This window comes from Bos grunniens, chromosome 4 (assembly GCF_055505025.1).
Source record: "Bos grunniens cultivar Pamir isolate PY7600 chromosome 4, Bosgru_T2T1.0, whole genome shotgun sequence".
Taxonomy (NCBI): domain Eukaryota; kingdom Metazoa; phylum Chordata; class Mammalia; order Artiodactyla; family Bovidae; genus Bos; species Bos grunniens.
The window spans coordinates 6,609,667-6,633,032 of record NC_141168.1 but is presented as its reverse complement, the minus strand read 5'-3'; the positions used below and the strand labels follow the sequence as shown (position 1 = coordinate 6,633,032).

The window sequence follows — 23,366 nt, the reverse complement described above, 5'->3', positions numbered from 1 at the left end:
CAACAGCAACAAAATCTGAAGTATCTAGGAAGTGACCAAGAATGCACAAGATCTCTATAGGGAAAAAAAAAAAGCTTTAAACTAATACAGGATGCAGAAATAATCTGATAAATGGAGAGTCACTCCAGACTCTCAGAAGGGACAGATAATCTAAAGATGTCAATTCTCCCCCAAATTAACCTATAAAACCAATCTAATTCCAGTCAAGATTCTAGTGGCATTTTTCTTCCCAGGAACTTGATAAACTTTCTCTAGAGTTTGTAAAGGAGAAGATAGGTCCTCAAATATGTGTGTCAATCTTTCAACAGAACATGGAGGGGACTTCCTGGTGATCCAGTGGTAAAGCATCCGCCTGCCAGTGCAGGGGACGTGAGTTCAATCCCTGGTCTGGGAAGATTCTACATGCTGCGGGGCAGCTAAGCCTGTGTACCACAACCCCTGTGCTCCGCAGCAAGAGAAGCCACTGCAATGAGAAGCCTGTGCACCTCACCTAGAGGAAGCCAACACACAGAAACAAAGATCCAGTGCAGCCAAAACGAAATAAATAACATTTTTTAAGAAAAAAGAACAAGGAGGGAAGATGTGCCTTTCCAGATACCAAGACATACTAACTGCCATACTTTTAATGGGGTTTTGATGCATGAACAAATAAATACTTGAAACAAAACAAGAGAGCTCAAAGACAGACCCATAGACACATGGGGAATTAACCAGTGATAACAGTGGCCCCACAAATCAACAGAGAAGAATAGGCTGTTTACTGATGTGTTGGGAAAACTGGCTCAGCACACGGAAAAAAAAAATACAGCTTGATCCCTATTTGACACCACAGACAGAGGTAGGCTCAGGATAGATTAAAGACTCGACTGAGTCTTTAAGTGAAGAGAAAAAAATGTAGATCTTTGCAGCCTCAGGATGGTGAAGGGTTTCTAAAAACTTCAAAAGCATAAAGAAAGCTAAAAAGATCTGTGAATTTGCTTGTATCAAAATTAAGTATCTTTGTGGGATAAATCTGACAGATGACTGAATGAGAGCAGATATTTGCAATATCTTGAGTCAACAGGGATTAACATCCAGAATACGCACTGAATATTTAACTGTATGCATTTGTATTCCCAGAATCCATAAGCAATTCTTACAAATCAACAAGAACAAAAGACAGCAGTTTCATGGAAACATGAGCCCAGGATATGAGCAAGCAATTCACGGGAAAGAAACCGGAACGGTCACTTACAAGATGCTCGGGACTCAGGATTCGCATGAAATCAAAGAAATGCAAATTAAAGCAGTAAGATATCACTTTCACCTATTACACTTGCAGAAATTAGCAAGGTGGCTAATGCCAAGTGTGTCAGAGATGCAGGGGAATTCTATGCTCTGCTTAGGAGGGTGGTGTTAGCTGTAGCCCTGCTCACACACAGCCTGACAGTGCTGGGTTGATTAAGTGTCCACATACCCTGTGATCCAGCAACGCCACTCACCCCTGGGGATAAATCCCAAAGATGTCCTCACATGAGTCCAAAAGGGGCCACGCGTGAGGATGTCCACTTTAACATCCTTTATCGGGACAACCGCAGAGCCCTCCCCAAGAGGGGACAGGTAAAAGGAGCGGGGAGCACACCAGAGAATATGGGGCCCTAGACTTAGTGTCAAGCAACAAGCTGGCTGGACTCAGAGGCGGACTCCCGGGCAGCAAAAGTGAACACCAGAATACAATACACAGCACATATCATTTACATAAATTAAACCTATACGCAGCTAGACAAAACACACATTCTGCAAGAACATATGCAAGCAACACATTCACAGGAAGTACATTTGAATGGCTGCCTAAGGGAACCGTAATGGGACTGGGGACTGAGAAAAACGGAAAAGAGGAAAAAACCCATGAAAAGAGAAAGAGAAGGACTTCCCTGGCGGTCCAGTGGTTAAGAATCCACCTCCCAATGCAGGGGGACACAGGTTTGATCCCTGGTCGGGAATCTACATTTTGTTCTATTAACCCAAATGTCCCAGGGGCTCTGGGCCTATTGCTGCCCCACATGGCCGTCTGGAAGTGAGGTGGGAGTGGACTCTGGTCAGAAGCGGGGATGGAGGGGTGCAGTCAGTGAGGGCTTCCTGAAGGTGGTGGCTGGGGGTGGGGGTGGTGTCTCAGCCCTGGGAAGAAAGAAGAGTCTGAGAGATAGATCCTGGAGGGGGAAGGCCCTGGTAGGGGGCAGGTGCAGTGGATGGGTGGATGGGGCTTGGGGAGGACAGGGCAGTCGAGACTGGGTGGGAGGAGGCAGCCATGGGGCACAAGAGGGTCTGTGCACAGGGTGTGGTGAGGAGCACGCTGGGTGCAAACCAACAGGCTTCACATCAGAAGGGGCCACAGAGATCAAGCTTGGGGGTCCTGATTCTTCTAGGCCAACGTGATAAGCCAGACTGGGGTGGGGACCCAGTGCCAGGGCCTGGATGGCCCAGAGTGGGCAGTGGGGTTCTGTGCAGGGCAGGACTTGAATGGAAAGAGGAAAATGGCTGGAGCTCCCACTCAGGCCCCTGCCAGCTGCTTGATTCCCCTTAGCCTTTCTGAGTGAGTCTGGCACCTGGGGAGGACCCCGCTAAGGACCACCTTCCCACAGCCTGCGTCCCAGCTTGCAAACGGTAAGTGCAGTCACAACAGCGAGGGTGCCTGCGACACTGCCCCCTGCCCCAGCTCAGCTCCCCCCACCCAGGCCTCCTGGGTCCATCTCTGGGAAGACTGAGAATCCCCAGATGCCATCCCTGTTCCCCAACAATGACGCCCCCTCCCCCGCACAGCAGGACTAGGGGACTGGCTGCTCTAGGTGGCCACCTCGGGCCACGTCTCCCTAGCCCACCTCCCTCTGGCTCTGATAGCCTCCGCATGCTCTTAAAAGGTCCCTCCCAGCCTCGGCATTCTGTTATTCTAAGGCTCTTCACAGAGGGAGCCACCGCAGCCCAGAGATGGGAAGTGATTTGTCCAAGGTCACACAGCCCGCCTATAACTCAGCCAGAGTCTTTCGATCATTCATTTGTTCAGAGAGCAGGAACTCAGCTCCCTATGTGGCAGACACTCAGTCACAATGGGGCACGAAAGAGGCCGCCGTCTGCCCTCCCAGAGCTTACAGTCTAGAGTGGGGGCATCGGACGCGGCAGCCTCCCCGAGAACTGTGAGCCGGGGAGATGGGGGTTAAGGAGAAGACGACACCGCCTGGCCCTCAAGGTGCTTCCAGCTCAGTACACACAGGACCGAATTCGGAGAGGGGCCGGATTGAGGCCAACCACGAGGCACAGCGGGAGCTCTTTATGGGCCCTGGGCTAGGGACAGGAAGGGGCTTTAGGGGGACAGTGGTTCACCCCAAGCCTCCCCCATACTCAGCACTCATGCCGGGTATCCTTCTGCATCCCCTCTTCTGGCCCTGACCCCATGGGCGCCTCCCCCCACATCAGGGGGGAAAGTGTCAGTGAAAGTCTTTCACACTGATGGTGAGCCGTGTCCACACTCCTCCCCGCTTACAGGGCAGGGGTGACGTGAGAGAAAGTTTCGCTCTCCACCCAGGCGAGCAGATCCCAAAGGGAGGCCTTCCAAGCCCCCTCGGGAGGATGTTTAACTGTGAAAGGACCGTCTCAGGCTCTTTGAAGCCCTACCTCCCTGGAAGCCACCTCTGGGCAGAGAAGAGAATGAGGCTCACCCTGTCTCACGCCCCCCAGCTGGCCCTCCTGCTGCCCACGGCCCCCCTCCCCAGAGCCCAAGGCCACCATCAAACTCTGCTCCCATCCCAGACGCGCTCTGCACAAATATTTACATAGCTCCTCTCGGGGGCTCCAGCAGACACAACACGGAGGAGCCGCCCTCCCGACACTCTCCAGACCCCAGAAGAGGCCAGGAGTGGCCCACATCCTCGGTGGAGGCAAGCCCGCCTGGCCCCCAGGGTGGGGCTGGGACACGAAGCCCCCCACGCCGGCCAGGGCACCCTGCTCCGGCTCCGGAATGATCCCTGTCTGGAGCCGTGGAGGGAAAGGGCTGCTGGGCTGTGATGCAGCACCCCCCGCCCAGCTCCCAGCCACCATCGTGCAAGGGCCTCATCTGCCCGACTCCAGCCTGACCCAGGCCCTGATCAGAAGGCCCAAGGTGGAGGGGGGCCCCCAATGGCTTCCCCAGCCCCCCAAGAAAAGGGCTGTCTGTGTCTAACCTCACTCCTCTTGGGCTCAGCCTGGTCAGCTCCATCTCAAGGACACAGAACACAAACCCAGGCACCATCCTCCATCTAACCTGCCTGCCAGACTCAACCTACCCCAGGGCTCCCTCACCAACTACCCTGAGTGAGGGGAGTCTGAGGACCTGAGGATTGCAGCTTGGAGGGGACGGGGTGGCAGGGAGCAGGTGTCTGAGCTTGGGGCCATGATGGAGAAGGAGGTGTGTCACAGTGAGGAGTCGGCCGGCCTTCAGGGACCAGGGAAGAGATAATGAAATAGCCCGGGATATGGCTTCCCAGGTGGCTCAGGGATAAAGAATCCACCTGCAGTGCAAGAGACATGGGTTCGATCCCTGGATCAGGAAGATCCCCTGGAGGAGGAAATGGCAACCCACTCCAGTATTCTTGCCTAGGAGAATCCCATGGACAGAGGAGCCTGGTGGGCTAGAGTCCACGGGGTCGCAGCAGTTGGACATGACGTAGTGACTAAACCACCACCACGTGGCCAGTCACAGGAGGCCCAGAGGAAGTATCACTGGAGCTAGGGGTGCCTGCACAAGCACCTGAGGAGCTAAAGTGTGAGTCTGGGGACCGCAGACCAGTAGGCATGGGGCCACTTCTGGGGTTCTGGCTCACCACGGGTTCTGGGGACCCTGGGGAGCATGCTGGCCTTCTGATCCCCACCCCTCCCCCAGCCCACAGCTCAGCTGTTACAGTGGGGGCCCTCTGACCCTGTTACCATGACAACCAGCCTGCAGCTGGAGTGAAGAAGCCGACAGACTCTTCTCTAGAGACACCCCCATCCCCACCCACGCACAGGCTCCCGGGGACACGGGGACACGGAGACCAGGCCAGGACGGACAGAGAACTTGGAGCACCAAGAGGCGAGGCCACCAGGGCAGAGGGACAGAGGCACAGAGGGAGGCTCCGGGGTGCCGAAGTGGGGAGAGAAAGAGAGACAGCTGCGGGGGGGAAGGAGATGAAGACCACAGGGACAAGGGCCGGCAGGCGGCAGAGACGGAGAGGCGGAAACAGAGAGCTCAGGGGACAAAGGAGGGGCCGTGCTGGAAGGGGCCGCCGCCCTCCGGGGTGGCCTGGAAAGCAGGTATGCCCCAGCATCGCTCCCTGCCCAGGTAGCACCCCGAGCCCAGGGCGCGGATGCCGGCCATCTGCCCGCCCTGCACTGCTGGGCCCTGCCCCCAGTTCCACCTTAATCCCCAGCCTGCCGTGAAGGGGCATGGACACAGAGCCAGAACACCCCCGGCACCCCGTGTTGCTCCCCCACCCTAGTCGGGCCTCCCCACCTCCTAACAGTCCCAGCAGCTAAATAATGGGGCTGTCTGGCTCAGGGCCTTGATGCTACACAGAGCTGGGCTCGAGGCACCGACACAGCACAGCTGTCCACAGGGGCGCCTGCCAGCAGGAGGCCCTGCCCCCCTTTCCAGCCACCCACCTCCCTGGGGCTGGAGCTCAGGGACCCACTCTGCCCTGAACGGCCTGGGCAGAGACCCTGAGAAAGGCCTGAACAGAAATGAGAGGCAGCACCGGCCTCTCCTCCTCTGCCCATGCACCAGGCTGTGAGCTCACAAACAACACACACACGCGGCCCAGCTCAGGCATGGAGATCTGCCCAAGGGGCTGAGCAAAGGGACAGGGAGAGGCGGCAGAGGAGACCTGTCTGCACCCTGGGCCCCGAGTGCCAGGACAGGCAGGGGCCCATGTGACCAGAGGGCCCAGGCCAGACTGTTGGCCACCAGGAGACACCTGACCCCCATGGAAACTAGTGAGAGCAGAGAAGGGGACAGGCAGGCAGGGAAGGCTGGCATAGAACCTTCTGGGTCACAGCCCCAACTGGAGTAGGGAAATAACTGGGATGGGGAAATAACTTGAACTTGGGTGGGAGGGCTGTTCCAGTCCCATTGTCTCCTTTGATTCACGGGTAACTTGACCTCTGCTTCTACAGTTTTTCCATCTGTAACTTGAGTAGACTGGATTAAGTGATCTGCAAGGTCACCCAGATTCCATGATAGCACCTCAGCAGAAGGGGTCCCAGGGCCATCCTCTCCCAAAGAAGCCAGCCTGGGGCAGGGGGGACGGAGGGCCAGCTCCTCACACACTACGGCGAAGACAGAGGCAGTCGGGGTGCCACCGAGGAGCCCAGCAGGCACACAGTCCCAGAAGTAGAAACAGGCCCGAGGCAATAACCAGCTTGGTCCATATCGCAGAATTTCTGGTGTGAGTCCCAAATCCAGGACTTATATATTCATTCTTTACAGGACACTAGCGGTTTGCACACTTTCCAAATAAAAGTATGCATGCCACAACAGGCAGTCTATATAGACACACCTGTAACTATTATGTGTCATTTTCAACGCATGACAGCAGAGCAGAGTGGACAGGGCTCTGATGGGCCAGACATGGTTCCACTCCCAGCTCTGCATTCTCTAGGGAAGTTTCTTGGTGGAGGTGGTTTAGTCACTAAGTCGTGTCCCACTCTTCTGACCCCATGGACTGGAGCCCGCCGGGCTCCTCTGTCCATGGGATTCTCCACGCAAGAAAACTGGAGTGGGTTGCCATTTGCTTCTCCAGGGTCTCTTCCAGACCCAGGACTCAAACTTGGGTCTCCTGCATTACAATCAGATTCTTTATCTTTGTTTAAGGGAAGTTTCTTAATTTCCCTAAACTTCAGTTTCTTTATCCCACAAAGTGGAGAAAAACTAGCATCTACTTCCCAGCCTTGTGAAGATTCCACAAGAGACAGCAAGTGAAACAGTCAGCACAGGGCCCAGTGCATAGACAGCACCCACTGACATTAGCTAGTACTAGATCGCCAGGCAGATAGATATAAAAGCAGACCTGCTCACCTGCTCTGATTAAGGTTCTGGGGAGATTTGAGTGAAGAGTCGGAAGGAAGACCCTACCTTCAGAGTTTGCATCTAATCTTCCCAGCCCTTGCCTCCCAGCCAGCATGCCCATTGTGCTGTGAGCAAACCCTCTTCCACGGGTCCCCATGACCATATGCCCCTCTGATTCTGTCCAGGGATCTCACAGCTAGGCACGCTTGTGAAAGACCACCTGGGGATCTAAGCCTGTGCAGGGCAGTCTTAGTGAACCCTGAGCAAAGGCCAGGGGCACACAGAGGCTACTGGCTCAGTCTGCCCCCGGGGGCGGGGGCGGGGAGGGGGGGTGGGGCGGCGACAGACAGTGCTGTCCACAGCGGGTAAGCAGGCCGTGGGCAGGAACCCCTGGTCTGGTACCTTGCCCCATCTCCAGACCTTGCTTCATCCGGCTCCCAGGGGTTCAGTAAGTGCTGGTCACATACCACAGGGCAGCAGCACTGTGGGCAGCCCAGTGGCACCATCTGGAGCCCCTCCCCAGCCCCCTGCTACCTGTGGGTCCCCCAAAGCCTTGCTGCACTGGCCTGCCTGAGCAGGGCTGCACCCGGCCAGGGCCAGGGCAGGAGCGGGTGTGGGAGCAGTCCGGCCCAGGGCTCTGTTTATCCGCTCTCCGGAAACCCAGAGCAGCTGGGCGGGGAGGCGGTGGCTGAGCAGAGACACCTGGCGCAGGAAGGGGTGCAGGGCGGGGCGCGCAAAAAGATGAGACAAAGGGAACTGAGGTTGTGCGGAGAGGCACACACCTCCCGCCCAGGTGAAGCGGGGAAGAGACGGGGGACAGCAAAGGGGCGGCTGAGAGCCAACCAGAGTCCTGCAGCCCTTCCCCGCCTCGCCTCGAGGACAAGGCCCAGACCAGTCACCTGGCAGGGACTAGGGTGACTGGAGGCCTGTGGCCGGAGGTCAGCGCCCACCCATCAGCCTGGACTTTCATTACCTCCGTCCGGGCACGCATATTGCCATACCAGGGCCGTGCCGTCAAACTCCAACCCACCCAGCTCAACGCGCCCACATCTGCCCAGGGAGGAAGGAACCAGAGGCGCCAGACCACAGCCAAGCAGCACCCTGGCCACCCCATAAAACAATCCCAACATAGTGCTTGAGGCCAAGAGATCCAGACCGCCCAGCAGCCCGTGCCTCCCACCTGGCGCACAGGTCCCGGCTGGGGTCACGCCCACCCTCAGGCCCCGGCTGGGGTCAACGGCCGGGACTCCGGCCAATCTCTGGCCGCCCCTCACCCACGGCCCCGCCCCCACGGCCTTCCAGCCCCGCTCCCGCCATGGCCCCGCCCCTCCCCGCGGCCCCGCCCCGCCCCAGGCCGCACCTACCATCTTTCCGGTAGAAGGCGATCTCCACTTTGCGCTCCTCTGCGCCCAGCAGGGCCTGCGCGATCTGCGCGGCGGCCCGGCGCTGCGTGCGCGGCCCGTGCAGGAAGTCGCAGGTGCACGGCCGCTGCATCACCTCGGCCCGCGAGTAGCCGCACAGCTCGCAGAAGCCGTCGTTGCAGTAGATGACAGCGCAGTTCTCCACCCGAGCGTTGGCGATGATGAACTTGCGGCCTGGGGTGGGCGGAGGGGGGAGAGGGGGCGGGGATAAGCGGGCACGTGAGCAGGGACCCCTGCCCCCCGGGGTCCCCAGCCCTCGCCCGCTTTCTCTTGTCACACCCAGTTGCCCGCCCAGGGACTCCCCACCCCAGGAAGCACAGCGGGGCCTGGGGTCCCCAACAGGGGACGAACGCAGCTGTGCCCCGACACAGGTGCCTCGGCCGGCCCTGGCCGGGCGGCGCGCCCCCTTCCCCCAGCCGCCTGGCCCGCGGGCTGGCTGCGTGGCTTCCCCGGGCAGACTGCCAGCAGCCCGCCGCCCCCTCCGCGCGCCCGGGGCCGAGGCCAGTCTGGGCGGGTGTCGGCAACGCGTGTCAGCAGCCGCGGCGGAGGGATAAACACTGAGCCTAGAGACGGAGCCTGGGAAGGGCCAGAGATGGCGGCCAGCCTTCCCTTTTGCACTGGTTCTGGCTTCTCTTCCTGACCCCGGCTCTCTAGACTTGGACCGGGGGGGTGGGGGGGGGGCACTCCCTATCCCAGGGATCCCTAGGAAATCACTTCTCCAAGTATCAGCGGCCCCTGCCAGGTCAGCACTTCCCGGGACTTCTGCACCCACTCCAAGGGCAGTCAGGGACTGGGGAGTGGGCGCACCGAAAAAGATGACGACGAGGAGAGAGGTAGTACCACGTGAGCACCTCAGCTCCCTTCTCTCATTTAATACTCTTGACAACCCCATCATTATCCTCGTCTTGTAGGTGAAGAAACAGAGACTCCAAAGAAGTTCGTGCCCTCATCTTGCAGCCTGTAAAAGCTAGGGCCAGCTTTTGAACCTAGGTCTGGCAGAAGGTGAAGAATCAGCGGAGGGTCATGGGCAGAGGCCCAAGGTCACAGGGAGCAAGGAAAGGGACCTACAGCTCCAAACCCTGAAAACACCCAGAGCCCAGGGCCAGCCAGCATGTAAGCAGACAGACCCCGGAAAGGGGCTTTCCCATCAGGGATGCGAGGTTTTCCCCACTTTGGTCCCATCAAGGTGACTGCCCCAGTGGACCCGCTGCCGCTAGACTGGGGTCATTTCCTCCACACCTGCCCCAAGAGCCAGGCTGGTGGGTGAGCAGCAGGCAGGCAGCGGCACCAGCTTGTGCCAGGAAAGATGCTCTGAGGATAAGAGCTTTTTATAAACACAGAAGTTTCCGGCCAGTTTAGCCTTTAATGCCGGGGCTTTCAGTAGCAGTGGGAACCCTGCCCCCTCCCTTGCCAGTGGGCACAGCCCTCAGGCTGCAGCCCTGGGCGATCCCATGGGCAAGGCTGCTGCATCAAGAGCTGGCCTCCTCCTGCCTTCCTCCCCTCCCTTGCCCTCAGACCTCCAGGAAGTTACTTTTTGAAGTCGGGTCATCTTTAGGTCAGTTCCCCAGGCCCCCCCCAAAAAAAATTCCCAGGCAGCCCTCAACCCTAGAGGCAGGGTGCCCTCTCACAGGAAATGATCCCTGACTGAGCCTCCGTCTCCACCTGAGCCCAAGGCAGTCCTGGGTGCCAGCCCCACACGGAGATGGAAAACCACCTGGCCCCCACTCCCAGGCCTGGAGAGAAGAGCCAGTTTCTTCGAAGGCAGTCCCTACCCGCCCCCCCCTTCACTGAGCTCCTAGAACCATCGAGACAGAAAGGACCCGAAAGGCCCCTTTGGCAGACCCCCCTACTTCCCAGATGTGGAAGAGAATTGCTCAAGGTCACGTAGCAGTCAGTGGCAGAGGTAGGACCAGAAGGCAGGCCCCTAGCTCCCAGCCCAGCTGCTTCCCAAGCCCCCTGAGCCTGTGGGAAGGGAAGACCTGGCCTCAGCACCCTCCACCACAGCAGTCTCCTCCCCCTAAGGATCATCTTGTTCCTCCGCTTCAGACAATGCTGCCCATCGAATTGACCCCTCCCTTCCCCCACCTCGGTTACAAGCACATGTCGTCCTGTGCTCACAGGGTCATAGGCAAGGAATGTCACCCGCTCCCAGGGCCCTTGGCAGTCACACCCACCATGGCACATGCAGCCTTGGGGACAGACACACGCATGCCAGGAGGGTGCAAACACCCACACGCAGAACGTTCACCTAGCCTGGGACACTTCTGAAAACCTCTCCTACCATCCGGCATTAGGGCTGCTGTAGTCCCCACCAAGGGGCTCAGGACAGAAAAAAAAACCAGCAACATAGGGTCGTTGCAACACAGAGCCTACTTAGACCCGCAAAAACCTAGCCTGGGCCCTGGCTCCCTGTCACCTCCAAGGCCCAGAGCTCACAGCCCCCAGATACCTCCCCACTGCCCATGCAGGGTCGAACTCATGGGTCACACACACACACACACACTCCCAAGACCACATGAGGCGCTGACCCTATATGCTTGGCTTCCAGTCTCCAGAAGCCATCAGGACCTGCACAAGCACAGTGGTCTTAGGGTCCCAGAGTTCCGGCCAGGTACATTCTCCTGTTCTCGGTCCACACAGCCCCATTCACACCCAGGCCCCCAGAGTTAGATACCTGCATACTCCCATCCTACCTCCCTTCCCTGCACACTCAGGGTGTCATACTCACACACTCCCCCCCATCGATGGATCGTAGTCTCTAACCTGAGCCTCCTCCTGAGCGCCCCAAGCCCACGGCCCCCCAGCACCAACCCCGGCCCCTGCGACCCCTGGTCAGGGTCTTAGGGTCACCAGCCACCACAGACTCACTTGCCGGCTGCACACGGCCCGGGCACGCCCCCCCCCCCCATTGACTCTCCGGAGAGCTCGGCCCGCCCCCAGAGCCCCCTCCCCGCCGGCCCCCTCCCCCACTCACTCTGGCCCTCAAACTTGCGAATGATGGTGTCCAGAAAGGTGTTCTGCGGCGCGACGTGGCCCCTCCGCACCGGCATCCTGAGCCCATGGGCGGGCCGGGCGGGCCCCCACCCACCCCGGCCCGGCCCGGCCCAACACAGGCTTCGGGTGGCCCGGCCCGGCCGTGGTCCCCGCACCCCGCGGCCAGGCAGAGCACGGGCGCGGCCCGGACTGGGTTGCGGGCGCGGGGTCCCTCCGCTCGGCGCCGGCTCTGGACCGCGGGCCCGGCCTGAGCTCCGGCCGCCCGCACACCTGTCTGCCGGCCCCAGCCCGAGCCACGGGCCCCGCTCTGCCGCGTCCCCGCGCTGCGCTCCGCCCGCCCGAGCGCGCCGGGCTCCCAGCTCCCGCCCGCCGCGCCGACAGCCGCTCCGGCGCCCGCGGCTCGGGCTGCGCCTGCGGCTCGGCCCGGCCGCGGAAGGGTTAACGCGGCGCGCGCCCCTCGGGCTCCGGCCCCCGCCTCCCGGCCCCCCTCCCGCCCGCCGCGCGCCCGCAGCGCCGCCCTCTCCCCCCACACACCCCGCGCGCCCGCCCTTCCCATTGGCTGAGCTGGGCCGAGGGCTCCCCCCCTACCCCAGCCCCTTGCTCAGCCCCGGAGCCCCCGGGACTCGCGCGCCCCAAGAGGGGGAAGGGACCCTTAGGCAGGGGAACCGTGAAGACAGGTGCGAGGGCCGGCCTTGAGGGCGCCAGGGAGGAGACGGGGGCGGGGAGGGGGGGGTTCCGCCCGCGCCCCGCTCTCTCCTGGAGAGACTGAGGGACCTGACCTCTCCCCTAAGGGAGAGGGCCGGCCCGGACGCCCGGGTCCCCCACCTCGCCGAGCACCGGCTCGTATACACACGGCGTGCGCCCAACGCCCAATGTCGGCGACACGGGCGAGGCCTGGGCCCTGGCGGGACGAGGCCAGGGTCAGGGGAGACCCGAGAAACGTGAAGGGCCAGACAACCTGGAGAACACCCGGCCACCGAGATCTGAGATAAGGGTGCATGAGATTGGGGGGGCACGCACCCAGGGTATGGGTGCTCCCCAACACACACACACAGCCCTTTCTGGGGGTGATTTCAGGCTCTCCTGCCCAAAGAGGGGCATGGTGACAGCGGTTTCGGCCTCCTCGCTGCGGAATCAAAGAGAGGCCCCCGAACGCGAGATTCCAGCCTTGGGGATCCCCTTGTGCGAAGGGCCCGCCCTCCCGCTGCAGCGCGGGGCCGGCGGTGCAGGCCCAATCGGCAGGCTCGGGGCCCTGCGGCGCGGCGGCTGCCCAGCCCCTCGGAAAACCCTGGCCCAGCCGCAGGCCCCTCCCCGCGGCCAGCTGGCTCCCTCCAGCTGCAGCTCCCTTATTTAGGCAAGGAGGCCCCGGGATGCTCAAGGGCAAGGCAGGGTGGCCGCCGCCGCCTGCCCACCGCCCGCCTGGGTCTGCCTGAGGGTCTCCGGGGCGCAATGTCCCCGGCCGGAGCGACCAGGCAGGGCCTCAGAACGGCCGGGGCCGGCAGGCGAGTGTTGACAGCTGGGCTGGCCGGCGGGGAGGAGTTGGCGAGGGAGCCGCCGCCGTTCGCGGGTCCCCTCCCCTGCAGCCCAGATCACAGACCGGGCGAGATGGATGGGGCCATGTGGGGGGCCCCTGAGGCCTTGCAGCTGCCTCTGTCCTTGGAGCAAGGGGGTGGGTCTTGTCACCGGGGAGAACCATCATGGCATGTGGGGGGAGGGGAGGAACAAAGGGCAGAGGAGGAAGCAGAGGCTGGAAAGAGACAGGCCCGGGGGAACAAGGTTTTGCGGAGGCCACCCTACCTAGACTTTCACCTTCCACCGGGGAGCAGAAAGAGGCAAACCCTGGGGGCCGGATGGGGCCACTAGCCAGCAGATGACACCCCTTTTTAATTTGCTGGTGGGTGGGCAGTGACTCAGGGAGGCAGCCAGTGGGAGAAAAGGAGGTGGCTCCACCAGCTGATGCTAAAAAAGACCAGAGGCTCTTGTCTGTACAGTCATCCCCTCAGCCCTCACCACCTCCGGCAGCTTCCTCACTCGCCCTTCAAGGTGCCCAAGGCCCTCGGTTGCACAGGCGACCTGTCTTCGGTGACCCGGCACGAGGCACATCCATCCCTCAGGGTGCTGGGAGGAACCCAGTCAATGATCGACTACCCCCTAGATGCTGCTTTGCCATCCCTAAGTCTAGGGTGATCCACCTCCAACTGGGGTGTCTTCCCCTCCAGGTCAAGGGACTGAGAGAGTGAGAACGGGCCTGCAGTGAAACTGGGCATGGGGGAAGAAGTGCAAGGGACATCTCCTCTGGCCTGGCCAGCTGTCTACCCTGAGGCTCCCGTGTTCCCAGGAGGATGAAGGAATAAGAGAGACCAGTGGTCCTCCCAACAGAGAGGACACCAGGCACAGGGTAGCCCCGTCCTGTGCATAGAGACAGGCAGGCAAGGAGAGAGCTGTGGCCTCAGGCTAAGGAGAGGCCAGTCTTTGTCTCTCTCTGTCTCTGTCTCTCTCTCACACACACACACACCTCACTCAGAAGTCACAGCCAAATGCAGGTTACTGACTTCCTGGAGGTAGAGCAGGAGAGAGCCTGAAGGCAGCCCGGTGGAACCATCCCCGCGGCCCAGGACAGGGATCAGGAACAGAGACTGTGAGATATGGAGGAGCTCACGGCATAGACACCCTTCCTGCTGCCACAGGTGCCAGGCCCCCAGGAGGTCAGGGGCAGCAGAGGAGGTGGTAGAGAAGCCGCCCCCACCCACCCACCTCCACTGACCCCAGTTTCTGCAGAGAGAGGAAAGTGCTCAGCCTTAATACCTGAGCCACCAGAATCCGCCCCACCCCCACTGGGGCTCACGAAGCAATTTGCAGGGATGAGTTCTAGGAAGCATCCTCCCCCACCCGGCCTGAGACCATGCAACGGGAGAGGGAACAGGCTGCACACAGACAGTGAACCACAGAGGCCCTTCTCAGCTCCTAGAAAGAGACAGCGCAGGAAGAAAAGTCTTTGGACAACATCCTGCCCACCTCACTCTCTGCTCCTGCTCAGTCTGAGGGCACCTGTCCCTGGAGACAAAGAGGAACTGAAGCCTGCTCCAGCTGGTGAACCCCTAAGGGACAGGCCAGGCGAGTTGCAGCGGGCATGGGGCCCAGGAGAGCCAGTGACAACCACCAGGACCAGGGAGCAGTTCCGGGCAGGTGGGCGCAGGAAAGAGAACTCAGAGAACGGGGCTTCTCAGAAACCCGGGGCAAGAACGCAGAATGCAGAGCCGGCCCTTGAGGTGTGGGGCGAGGCGGGGGGTGCGGTAGGCATGGATAGCACGTGGGGCCTGGGTTTCTGTGTGACTGGGTCCTGAGAAGGAAGGTATTCTCAGAAATGAACAGGGGTTAGAGGAGAGGAAGGTCAAAGAAACAGCACATTTTCCCTCCAGAAATGGGTGCTCAGGGCTTGCTGAGAGCAAGAAGAGAGAGGGAGGGACCCACCACAAAGCCCTGGCCAGGAGCCAGAGCTCCATCCCTGCCCGGCCATCTGCAGCTTCACCCCCAATGATCCTGTCACCCCCAGCCACAACCAAGGTCTTCTCCCACCCACCTGATAGCCTCCATGGCTGGGACTTTCCCCTGCCATGGTGCTATCCAGAGAAGCAAGCACGGTACTGGAGACTAGGGTTCAGGACACCTGACTTTCCATTCTGGTTCTGCTACTAGTCACGTCAACAGATGTTTGCTGGGGCCTCCTAGGTACTGGGCCCTCTGCCAGGTGCTGTGAGGGACAGAAGGGACAAGCCAGGTTCCCTCCTCCAGGGATTCACAGTCTGCTGCAGCTTGAAGAGGCAGTGTGCAGACAGAAACTGTGCAGTCTGCAGTAAGTGCTATGGGATTCCAGGGAGGTGGCGATCACCTCCAACTGGAGGAGTGCGGCAGGGCCCGGTGAAGGGGCGAGATTCCAGAACAGGTCCTTGAAGACCGAGAAGGTGGGGCAGATGGAAGGGACAACATGAACGAAGGCAGAGAGTGGAGAGTGAATTCAGGTTCAGGGACAAAATATTTCAGTGTGGTGTCTGGAGCGGTAGGCTGGAACCATGAGCAGAGGGCTGAGGAGTATGGGTTTTATTGTGTGTGCAGAGGAACAGTGGTGGCACCTGAAATGTATTGTCCTTGAGTATAGAAATCATGTCTGTTTTCATACATCTCCTAGCATATGATCGGCATCTAATACAGATCCATTGAATTAATGAAATGTGTATCATAGTTTGGAGAAACAGAGGCAGACATAAGGTGTTTCAATCATCCCAAACCTCAGTAACTTAAGTCAATGACAGCATTTATTTTGCTCATGGGTCTGCCATTTGGACCGGTTCCACCAAGACCACTTGTGTCGGCTCCACTCAACCCAGGACTGAAAGGCTCATTCACTCACATTTGGTGGTTGTCGCTGGCTGTCAGCTGGGACCTCAGGACTGGGGCCAGATTGCCTACATGAAGCCTTTCCTCGTGGCTGCCTGGCTTCCTCACAGCGTGGTGGCTGGGCTCCAAGGACAAGTGTCCCCAGAGAGGTCCAGGCAGCAGCTGCACCACCTTCAATGACTTAACCTAGAAAGTCACACGACATAAGTTCTGCCATAACGATGGCCCATCAGATTCAAAGGAACACAGACCCCCTCTTCTCAATGGAGGAGCTGACATAAGACAAGCGCGTGCAATGGATCTGTTGGCATGACTATCTTGGAAAAGTATCACCTGCCACATGAAGCTGTGCAGCAGTCCAGGGAAAGATGTGGAACACTTGAACCAGGTCAGAGGTGATGGAAAGGGGCCTGTTGACTGTGTAACTATAGGAGGATCGCTAAATCTCACTTTCCTTACCTGTAAAATGAGGAGACCAAACAAGCTGATCTCTGAGATCCCTTCCAGCCCCAAGAGTGAGTGATTCTTTCCTTCTACACAACCACATTCCCTACCCACCAATCCACTCTCCATTTGCCCTCCTTACCCATCTCCACCTCTACTTCCACCTCCAGCCTTTGCTCTCTGATCTTAGGAATCCTTGAGACCATTGGTTACTCCGCAGCTAGGACCTTGGCCCATTCTACATGTTTATTTCAGACTAAAAATAAGTGGAGTGGGAGATACCTCAAGGGCAGGTGAGAAGATCCTTAAACCCATCCATCTCTCAGTCCACCTTGCTGTGTATTTCTCACCGTGGGGTCTTTTAAAAACAGACAGATGTATGATATGGACCCCCACCTGCAAGGGGGTCATAATCTAACTGGGGAGGGAGAACCAATGAACCTGAAATGAAAATGATCTGGTGTGACGCTGTTCTACTGACAACACGTTCGAGGGAGTCCAGAGGAGAGAGGGCTCTGAGGGCGCCAGGGGAACCAGGAGGGCTTCCTGGGAGAGCTGAGCCCCCCTGGATTGGAAGACTTCTCTCAGGCACAGAGGAAGGGAGTGAACATCTTCATAAGGCAAGATCCCCATAGTCGTCAGGTGTGAGTCCTCACACCGATCTACTTACTCCCAAATGAAAAAGAGGAGGGACCAAGTTAAGTTTATTCTGCCTGCGAACTTAACAGCCATCTGTTCCTTTGATTAAAGAATGGGGCTTGGCCTCCTCAAACACAAGAAGGGACTTAAGTGAGGCTCTGAAGCTCAACAAGTACCGGAAGCTCCAGAATTATTATATAGGAGGTGCTAATGAGGAGGGGGAAACCTGATTATAAGGGGGGGAGGCTAGGACACGTGTCTGGAGGCTGAGTTTTCATATGTTCTTTTAAAGTGTTTACTAAGCACCTACTATTAATACGTACCTGAAACTGTTGTAGGATATAGTTGTTATTGTGGCAGTTGTGAAACCATGCCATCAGAATTTGCAGAACTAGTGCACCGTTTTGACATAGATTAGAGGTTTATTTTAGGGTGTCTTTGAAAAATATTAAGGAGCAAACCGGCTTTGGTGCCACTCTGCCAGAGAAGCTGGCCTGGCAGGCAATCCCAAGCTCTCTTGGCTGCCCAGGAGCTCTGTCTCTGTCCAGGGTGCTGAAAGCCCTTCATGCCAGGCTCAGCAAGAAACCAGCAAGGGCAGCTCAGGTGACCAAGACCGGGGCTCTCCTCCAGAAAAAAGTAAGTTAAACAGTCCCCCAAAGCCATGGAAATGTTTCCGGAACTGGTCAGTAGCTCCAGGAGGCAGCATATGATGAATCGAGAGCTGGCTTTGCCAATCAGTGCCTGGAAGCCTCATCTCATTTCCATATGACCAGAATGGGCCTTCCACTCTCACCCCTACACAAGTCATCAAGGAAAGGATACGAATCCTCCTCTGAGCTTTACCCTTGCAACTCTTTCCCCTGAAGATTTATGGTGCTTTATGAAATATTAGAGCCAGAAAGAAATAACGTTCATGTTTCAGATGAGAAAACAGATTCAGAGCAGTACAGACCCTTCCTCGAGGTTATGCTACAAGTGAGAAACAGAAGCAGGTCCTCTAGATCTCAGTCAAGGGATTTCCTCATGGCATATACCAGATCGGGTATACAATCATACACCACATACAGTAAGAGCTAAAAGAAATTGAGGGGCTTCCCTGGTGACTTACTGGTAAAGAACCCACCTGCCAATGCAGGAGACACAGGTTTGATCCCTGGTCCAGGAGGATGCCGCATGCCAAAAAGCAAATAAGCCCATTCACCACAACTATTGAGCCTGTGCTCTAGAGACCGGAAGCCCAACTGCTGAAGCCCTTGCTGAAGCCCTTGCACCCTCAAGCCCATGCTGCACGTCAAGAGAAGCCACCATAATGAGAAGCCTGCGCACTGCATCTAGAGAGTAGTCCCCTCTCCACAACTAGAGAAAAGTCCACGCAGCAAAGATGAGGCACAGCCAAAAATAAATAAATGAATGAAATTATTTTTTAAAAAAAGAAATTGAGAATTCAAGGTGTGTGTGAGAGAGAGAGAGAGAAGATACAAGACACAGAGAATTCTAGATACAGACGCGGCTATGTCAGCTCTCCAAAACTATTCCCTGTTCATTCTGTTAAATTCATCAGGCAGAATTTACAGCATCGGGACTTCCCTGGTGGTCCAGTGGCTAAGACTCTGAGGTCTCAATCCAAGAGGTAGAGGTTCGATCCCTGGTCAGAGAATTAGATCCAACATGCTGCAACTAAGACCCAGTGCACTCAAATAAACAAAATAAATATTTTAAAAAAGAAGAAGAAGAAGAATTCATAGCCTACCCCAGCTAGGTGGTAGGGATGAGCTTTGGAATGCTAACCCATCACTAGCTCCATATCCTGAATGAAGGGTGTCCATCCCACCCCATGAATCATCAGGCGACATGAAGGACTGGAGAAAAGAACTCAGGTCCAACCAAGTCCCCCATTCCAACATCTCCCCAATCTACTCACAAACAAATATCCTTTCTATGCATCCCATGATGTGAAGAATCCAGCCCCTGGGCCTGAAAAAGTTTGTAATTAGTTAGGAAGAAAAGATGCTTACACAGAAATAGACAATATTACAGGAGCCGACTACAAATAATGGCAGCCAATTAAGATAAGCCACATGGTCCAAGATCGCAAGTACTAGGTACTGGTGCAAACCATGAAAGCTGTGACTTCAGAACAGGGAGAGATCATTTTAAGGCTGGAAAGGAAAAGGAAGTCTTCACAAAGGAGCAAGGCTTAAGGGGACTTGGCTGAGCTGAGAACGGCAGTCAGGACACCTCATCTCTGTCCCTCTAGAGAACATCAGTCCAGCATGGGCCCTTCTGGCAGGAAAACAAAGTTGGTGATGCTCTGAAAGTAACAGCAGACGCCGATCACGATCACGGGGGCAGGGGCCCGGAACGTCCAGGAAGACAGGATTCTTATCTTTCTCCCCTGGAAATAAAAAAGCGGAGGCTTGGAGGGCTCCCTCTTCTGGATCCACAAAGCAAAGCACCATATAAATCAGGCTCCTCTAAATCATGGGCTTCCCAGGTGGCGTTAGTGGTAAAGAAGCTGCCTGCCGGTGCAGGAGACATCAGAGACAAGGGTTCGATCCCTGGGTCTGGAAGATCCCCTGGAGGAAGGCATGGCAGCCCACTCCAATATTCTTGCCTGGAGAATCCCATAGACAGAGGAGCCTGGCGGGCTTCAGTCTCTTGGCGACTCTCACGGGGTCGCCAAGGGTTGGACACGACTGAAGTGACTGAGCACGCACGCATGCACACAGAGCAGGGGTGTACCAATTCCTACAGCTGCCTAGACTAGAACTAAGGAAGCCAGACAACAGAATGAGGACCCAGGAAAGGCCCAGGTCACCATCGACAGCAAGTATAACAAGAATGGCCCGTTTGCTGGTAACCGGAAGTCAATTCAGTCAGTTCAGTCACTCAGTCATGTCTGACTCTTTGCGACCCCATGGACCACAGCGTGCCAGACCTCCCTGTCCATCACCAACTCCCTGAGTTTACCCAAACTCATGTCCAGATGGTGACTGCAGCCATGAAATTAAAAAACACTTACTCCTTGGAAGGAAAATCATAACCAACCTAGAAAGCATATTAAAAAGCAGAGATATTACTTTGCCAACAAAGGTCCGTCTAGTCAAGGCTATGGTTTTTCCAGTGGTCATGTATGGATGTGAGAGTTGGACTGTGAAGAAAGCTGAGCGCCGAAGAATTGATGCTTTTGAACTGTGGTGTTGGAGAAGACTCTTGAGAGTCCCTTGGACTGCAAGGAGATCCAACCAGTCCATCCTAAAGGAGATCAGTCCTGGGTGTTCTTTGGAAGGACTGATGCTGAAGCTGAAACTCCAATACTTTGGCCACCTGATGAGAAGAGCTGACTCATTCGAAAAGACCCTGATGCTGGGAAGGATTGAAGGCAGGAGGAGAAGGGGACGACAGAGGATGAGATGAAAGTCAAGGGGCTTGTGATCTGGTTGGGAGGAAAGGAGAAAGACAAAACGACTGAAGATGTACCAGGGCTTGGGATCAGGGTCTCTCCATCTCACAAATCAGAAGCAAGGATACAAAGTCTTCTCTTCCACTCTGATTTGGAGAGAGAGCCCGTCCCCGGCTCAGGGGCACCTGAGAGGAAATGGAAGAGATGCTGCCCTGCCAGTCCCCAGCGATTGTTGCTAAGGAATTTCCATGCTGGGCACACTAGATGCTCAAAGTCCTCGTTCCCTAGAGACCCAGAACCACACCAGCAACCACACCAGGAAACTGGGCAGCCAGAGGGATTGAAGGAGAGAGGAGGAGAGAGGAAGTGGGTAGGGCCTGCCAGGCTGATCCCCGACAACCACCGCTTCTACGTAGGGCCCCCCATGGTCGTCCATCAGGAAACCTCAGCCTGACCCTAAAAATACCTCATTTTCACTCAGGATCTCAGGAACAAAGGGCATTTTCTAGTCCCCAGGGATGTGAAAACATTCATTTCCACCCTGATGTTCTTGGTCTACGTTAGCTTTGGAAGGGGCAGGGAGCAGAAGAGAAGGCAGGGAAAGGAGTGAGCCGCCCCGGGTCACACTACCTAAGGGCATGTGCACACGCAGACACACATACACATGTGCATACACACACACATCATATACACACACACACACACACACAGTCACAATCAACTGTGGCTGAGAAGGAAGAGTCTAAACTTCAAGGAGAATCAAGGAGACACCAGGTTTCAAGGCAGGGGTGGGGGGAGGTGGGGGAGCGGGGGTGGGGGGAGGTGGGGGAGCGGGGGTGGGGGGGAGGGACAGTGGGGAGCGGGGAGGGATAATGGGTGGTGGGGATGGGGTTTCTAAGGGTGGACTGGTCACAGAGTCATCATCAGGGGCTTCAGGTTTATGCAGACGAACCACTCCAGGATCCCAGGGAACTAGTGTGGACCCACCACCCCGGCCGGGCACACGCCACAGTCCCCAGCACAGCCGGGGTCTCCCTGAGGGTCTGAGGATCTGAGCTCAGGCCTTTGCAGCAATCTCTTCTCTCCAGCTCTCTGCTGCCTCCATGTGGCGTCCTCAGGAAGGGCTCGCTAGATGGCTGCCCTGGTGCCCTCCAGGAGCCCCTTGCGGACAGACAGCATCTTCCAGGGCCTGAGCCCTGAACACCCCACACCCTGCCCATAGCCCCCACCACCACCCCCAAATACCCAGCTTTCTGCCTTGCAGTCGGGAAGCTCGGCCAACCTCTCTGCTCCCAACCTCAACGTGAGTTACGTTCTGAGAGTCAAACCCCACCCCACCCCCAGCAGCCTCGGGGGAAGGGGGCCCCAGAGGGCTGCCTGCTCCTCCCTCACCCGCTTCCAGCTTCCCTCCCCTCCTTTCCCCTCGGCTCCCCACCCAGGCTTGCCAGCAGGCGGGAAGGAAACTGCTCATAGCAGGGAGGGTGGGGCACTTCCACCTCACACTGAACAACCCCGGGTTGGGCTATAAAGAGCCAGGGTCTTCCGCTTGGTCCCCCTGCCAACGCCACCACCCTCTACAGTCCCACAGCCCCGACACAGGCCCCCACCCCCAGCCAGGGCCTTCCCTTCCTCAGGGTCAGGGCATCCCGCTCCCAGCCCCGCAGGGCTTCCTTCTCTGAGGGGGAAGGCAGGAGTAAGGTGGGTTGCCTTCTGAGGGAGCAGCAGGCTGGCTTACTCACCCACCAAAGGGTCTCTCACCCTCGTGGATCAGGACTGATGGGGGCTGGGGGCTGGGGGCTGGGGGCTAGGGGCTGGCCTCCCCAGGGGCAGAAAACACAGCCACTGTCAGGGCTGGGGATCCCAAACTGATCCTCTCCAAGTCCATTCCTGCTCGAAATCCCAAGTAAGTTAAGACAGCCAGTGGGAATTTGCTGTATGACTCAGGGAACTCAAGCAGGGGCTCTGTAACAACCTAGAGGGGTGGGATGGGGAGGGAGATGGGAAAGAGGTTCAAGAGGGAGGAGACAAGGCTGATTCATGCTGATATTTGGCTACTCCTTGGAAGGAAAGCTATGACCAACCTGGACAGCATATTAAAAAGCAGAGACATTACTTTGCCAACAAAGGTCCATCTAGTCAAAGCTATGGTTTTTCCAGTAGTCATGTATGGATGTGAGAGTTGGACTATAAAGAAAGGTGAGCACCCAAGAATGATGCTTTTGAACTGTGGTGTTGGAGAAGACTCTTGAGAGTCCCTTGGACTGCAAGGAGACCCAACCAGTCCATCCTAAAGGAGATCAGTCCTGAGTGTTTGTTGGAAGCTGAAACTCCAATACTTTGGCCACCTGACGGGAAGAACTGACTCATTTGAAAAGACCCTGATGCTGGGAAAAGATTGAAGGTGGGAGGAGAAGGGGACAACAGAGGATGAGATGGTTGGATGGCATCATCGACTTGATGGACATGAGTATGAGTAAACTCCGGGAGTTCATGATGGACAGGGAGGCCTGGCATGCTGCAGTCCATGGGGTCGCAGAGTCTGACACGACTGAACAAAACTGGTGGCTGATTCATGTTGATGTATATTGCTGATTCATGTTGATATTTGGCAGAAAACAACAAAATCCTGTAAAGCAATTATCCTTCAATTAAAAATTTTATTTGGAAAAATGAAAATTCTTAGAAATTCCCTGGCAGTCCAGTGGTTAGGATTCCCTGCCTCCACTGCAGGGGGACCAGGTTCAATCCCTGGTCGGGGAACTAAGATTCTGAAAGCCATGCAGTGCAGCTAAGAAAAAATAAGTTAAAATTCTCTCCCATCAACGGAAATTTCAACTCTGCGGATTTTGAATTTTGTTTTTTCAGCAATTGCTCTCTTTTTTTGGCCATGCAGCATGTGGGATTTTGGTTTCCCGGACCAGGGATCGAACCCACACCCCCTGCAGTAGAAAGGCAAAATCTTAACCACTTGACCACCAAAGAAGTCCAGCAACTATTCTTTAAAATGCAATTGCTAACC

At 56.9% G+C, this 23,366-nt stretch overlaps 1 protein-coding gene across 4 annotated transcripts in view; it reads right to left on the bottom strand.

Moving 5' to 3' along the window:
• The window catches only part of KCNH2 (potassium voltage-gated channel subfamily H member 2), a 35,908-nt gene extending 24,032 nt beyond the window's left edge, over nt 1–11,876 (bottom strand). Inside the window, exons 1-2 of one of the 4 annotated variants that reach the window (XR_015163087.1) lie at nt 9,280–9,439; nt 8,416–8,646 (exon numbers count right to left, since the gene is read on the bottom strand). Coding sequence is in view for 2 of the 4 variants with exons in the window: in XM_086398147.1 (XP_086254273.1) it covers nt 8,416–8,646; nt 9,280–9,367 (319 nt within the window). In the remaining 2 variants the exon portion in view is untranslated. Of the gene's footprint in view, nt 1–8,415; nt 8,647–9,279; nt 9,440–11,446 lie in introns of those variants that run through there. The other 3 variants (XR_015163088.1, XM_086398148.1, XM_086398147.1) reach the window with 3 other exon arrangements.
• Between the last annotated feature and the right edge of the window lie 11,490 nt (nt 11,877–23,366).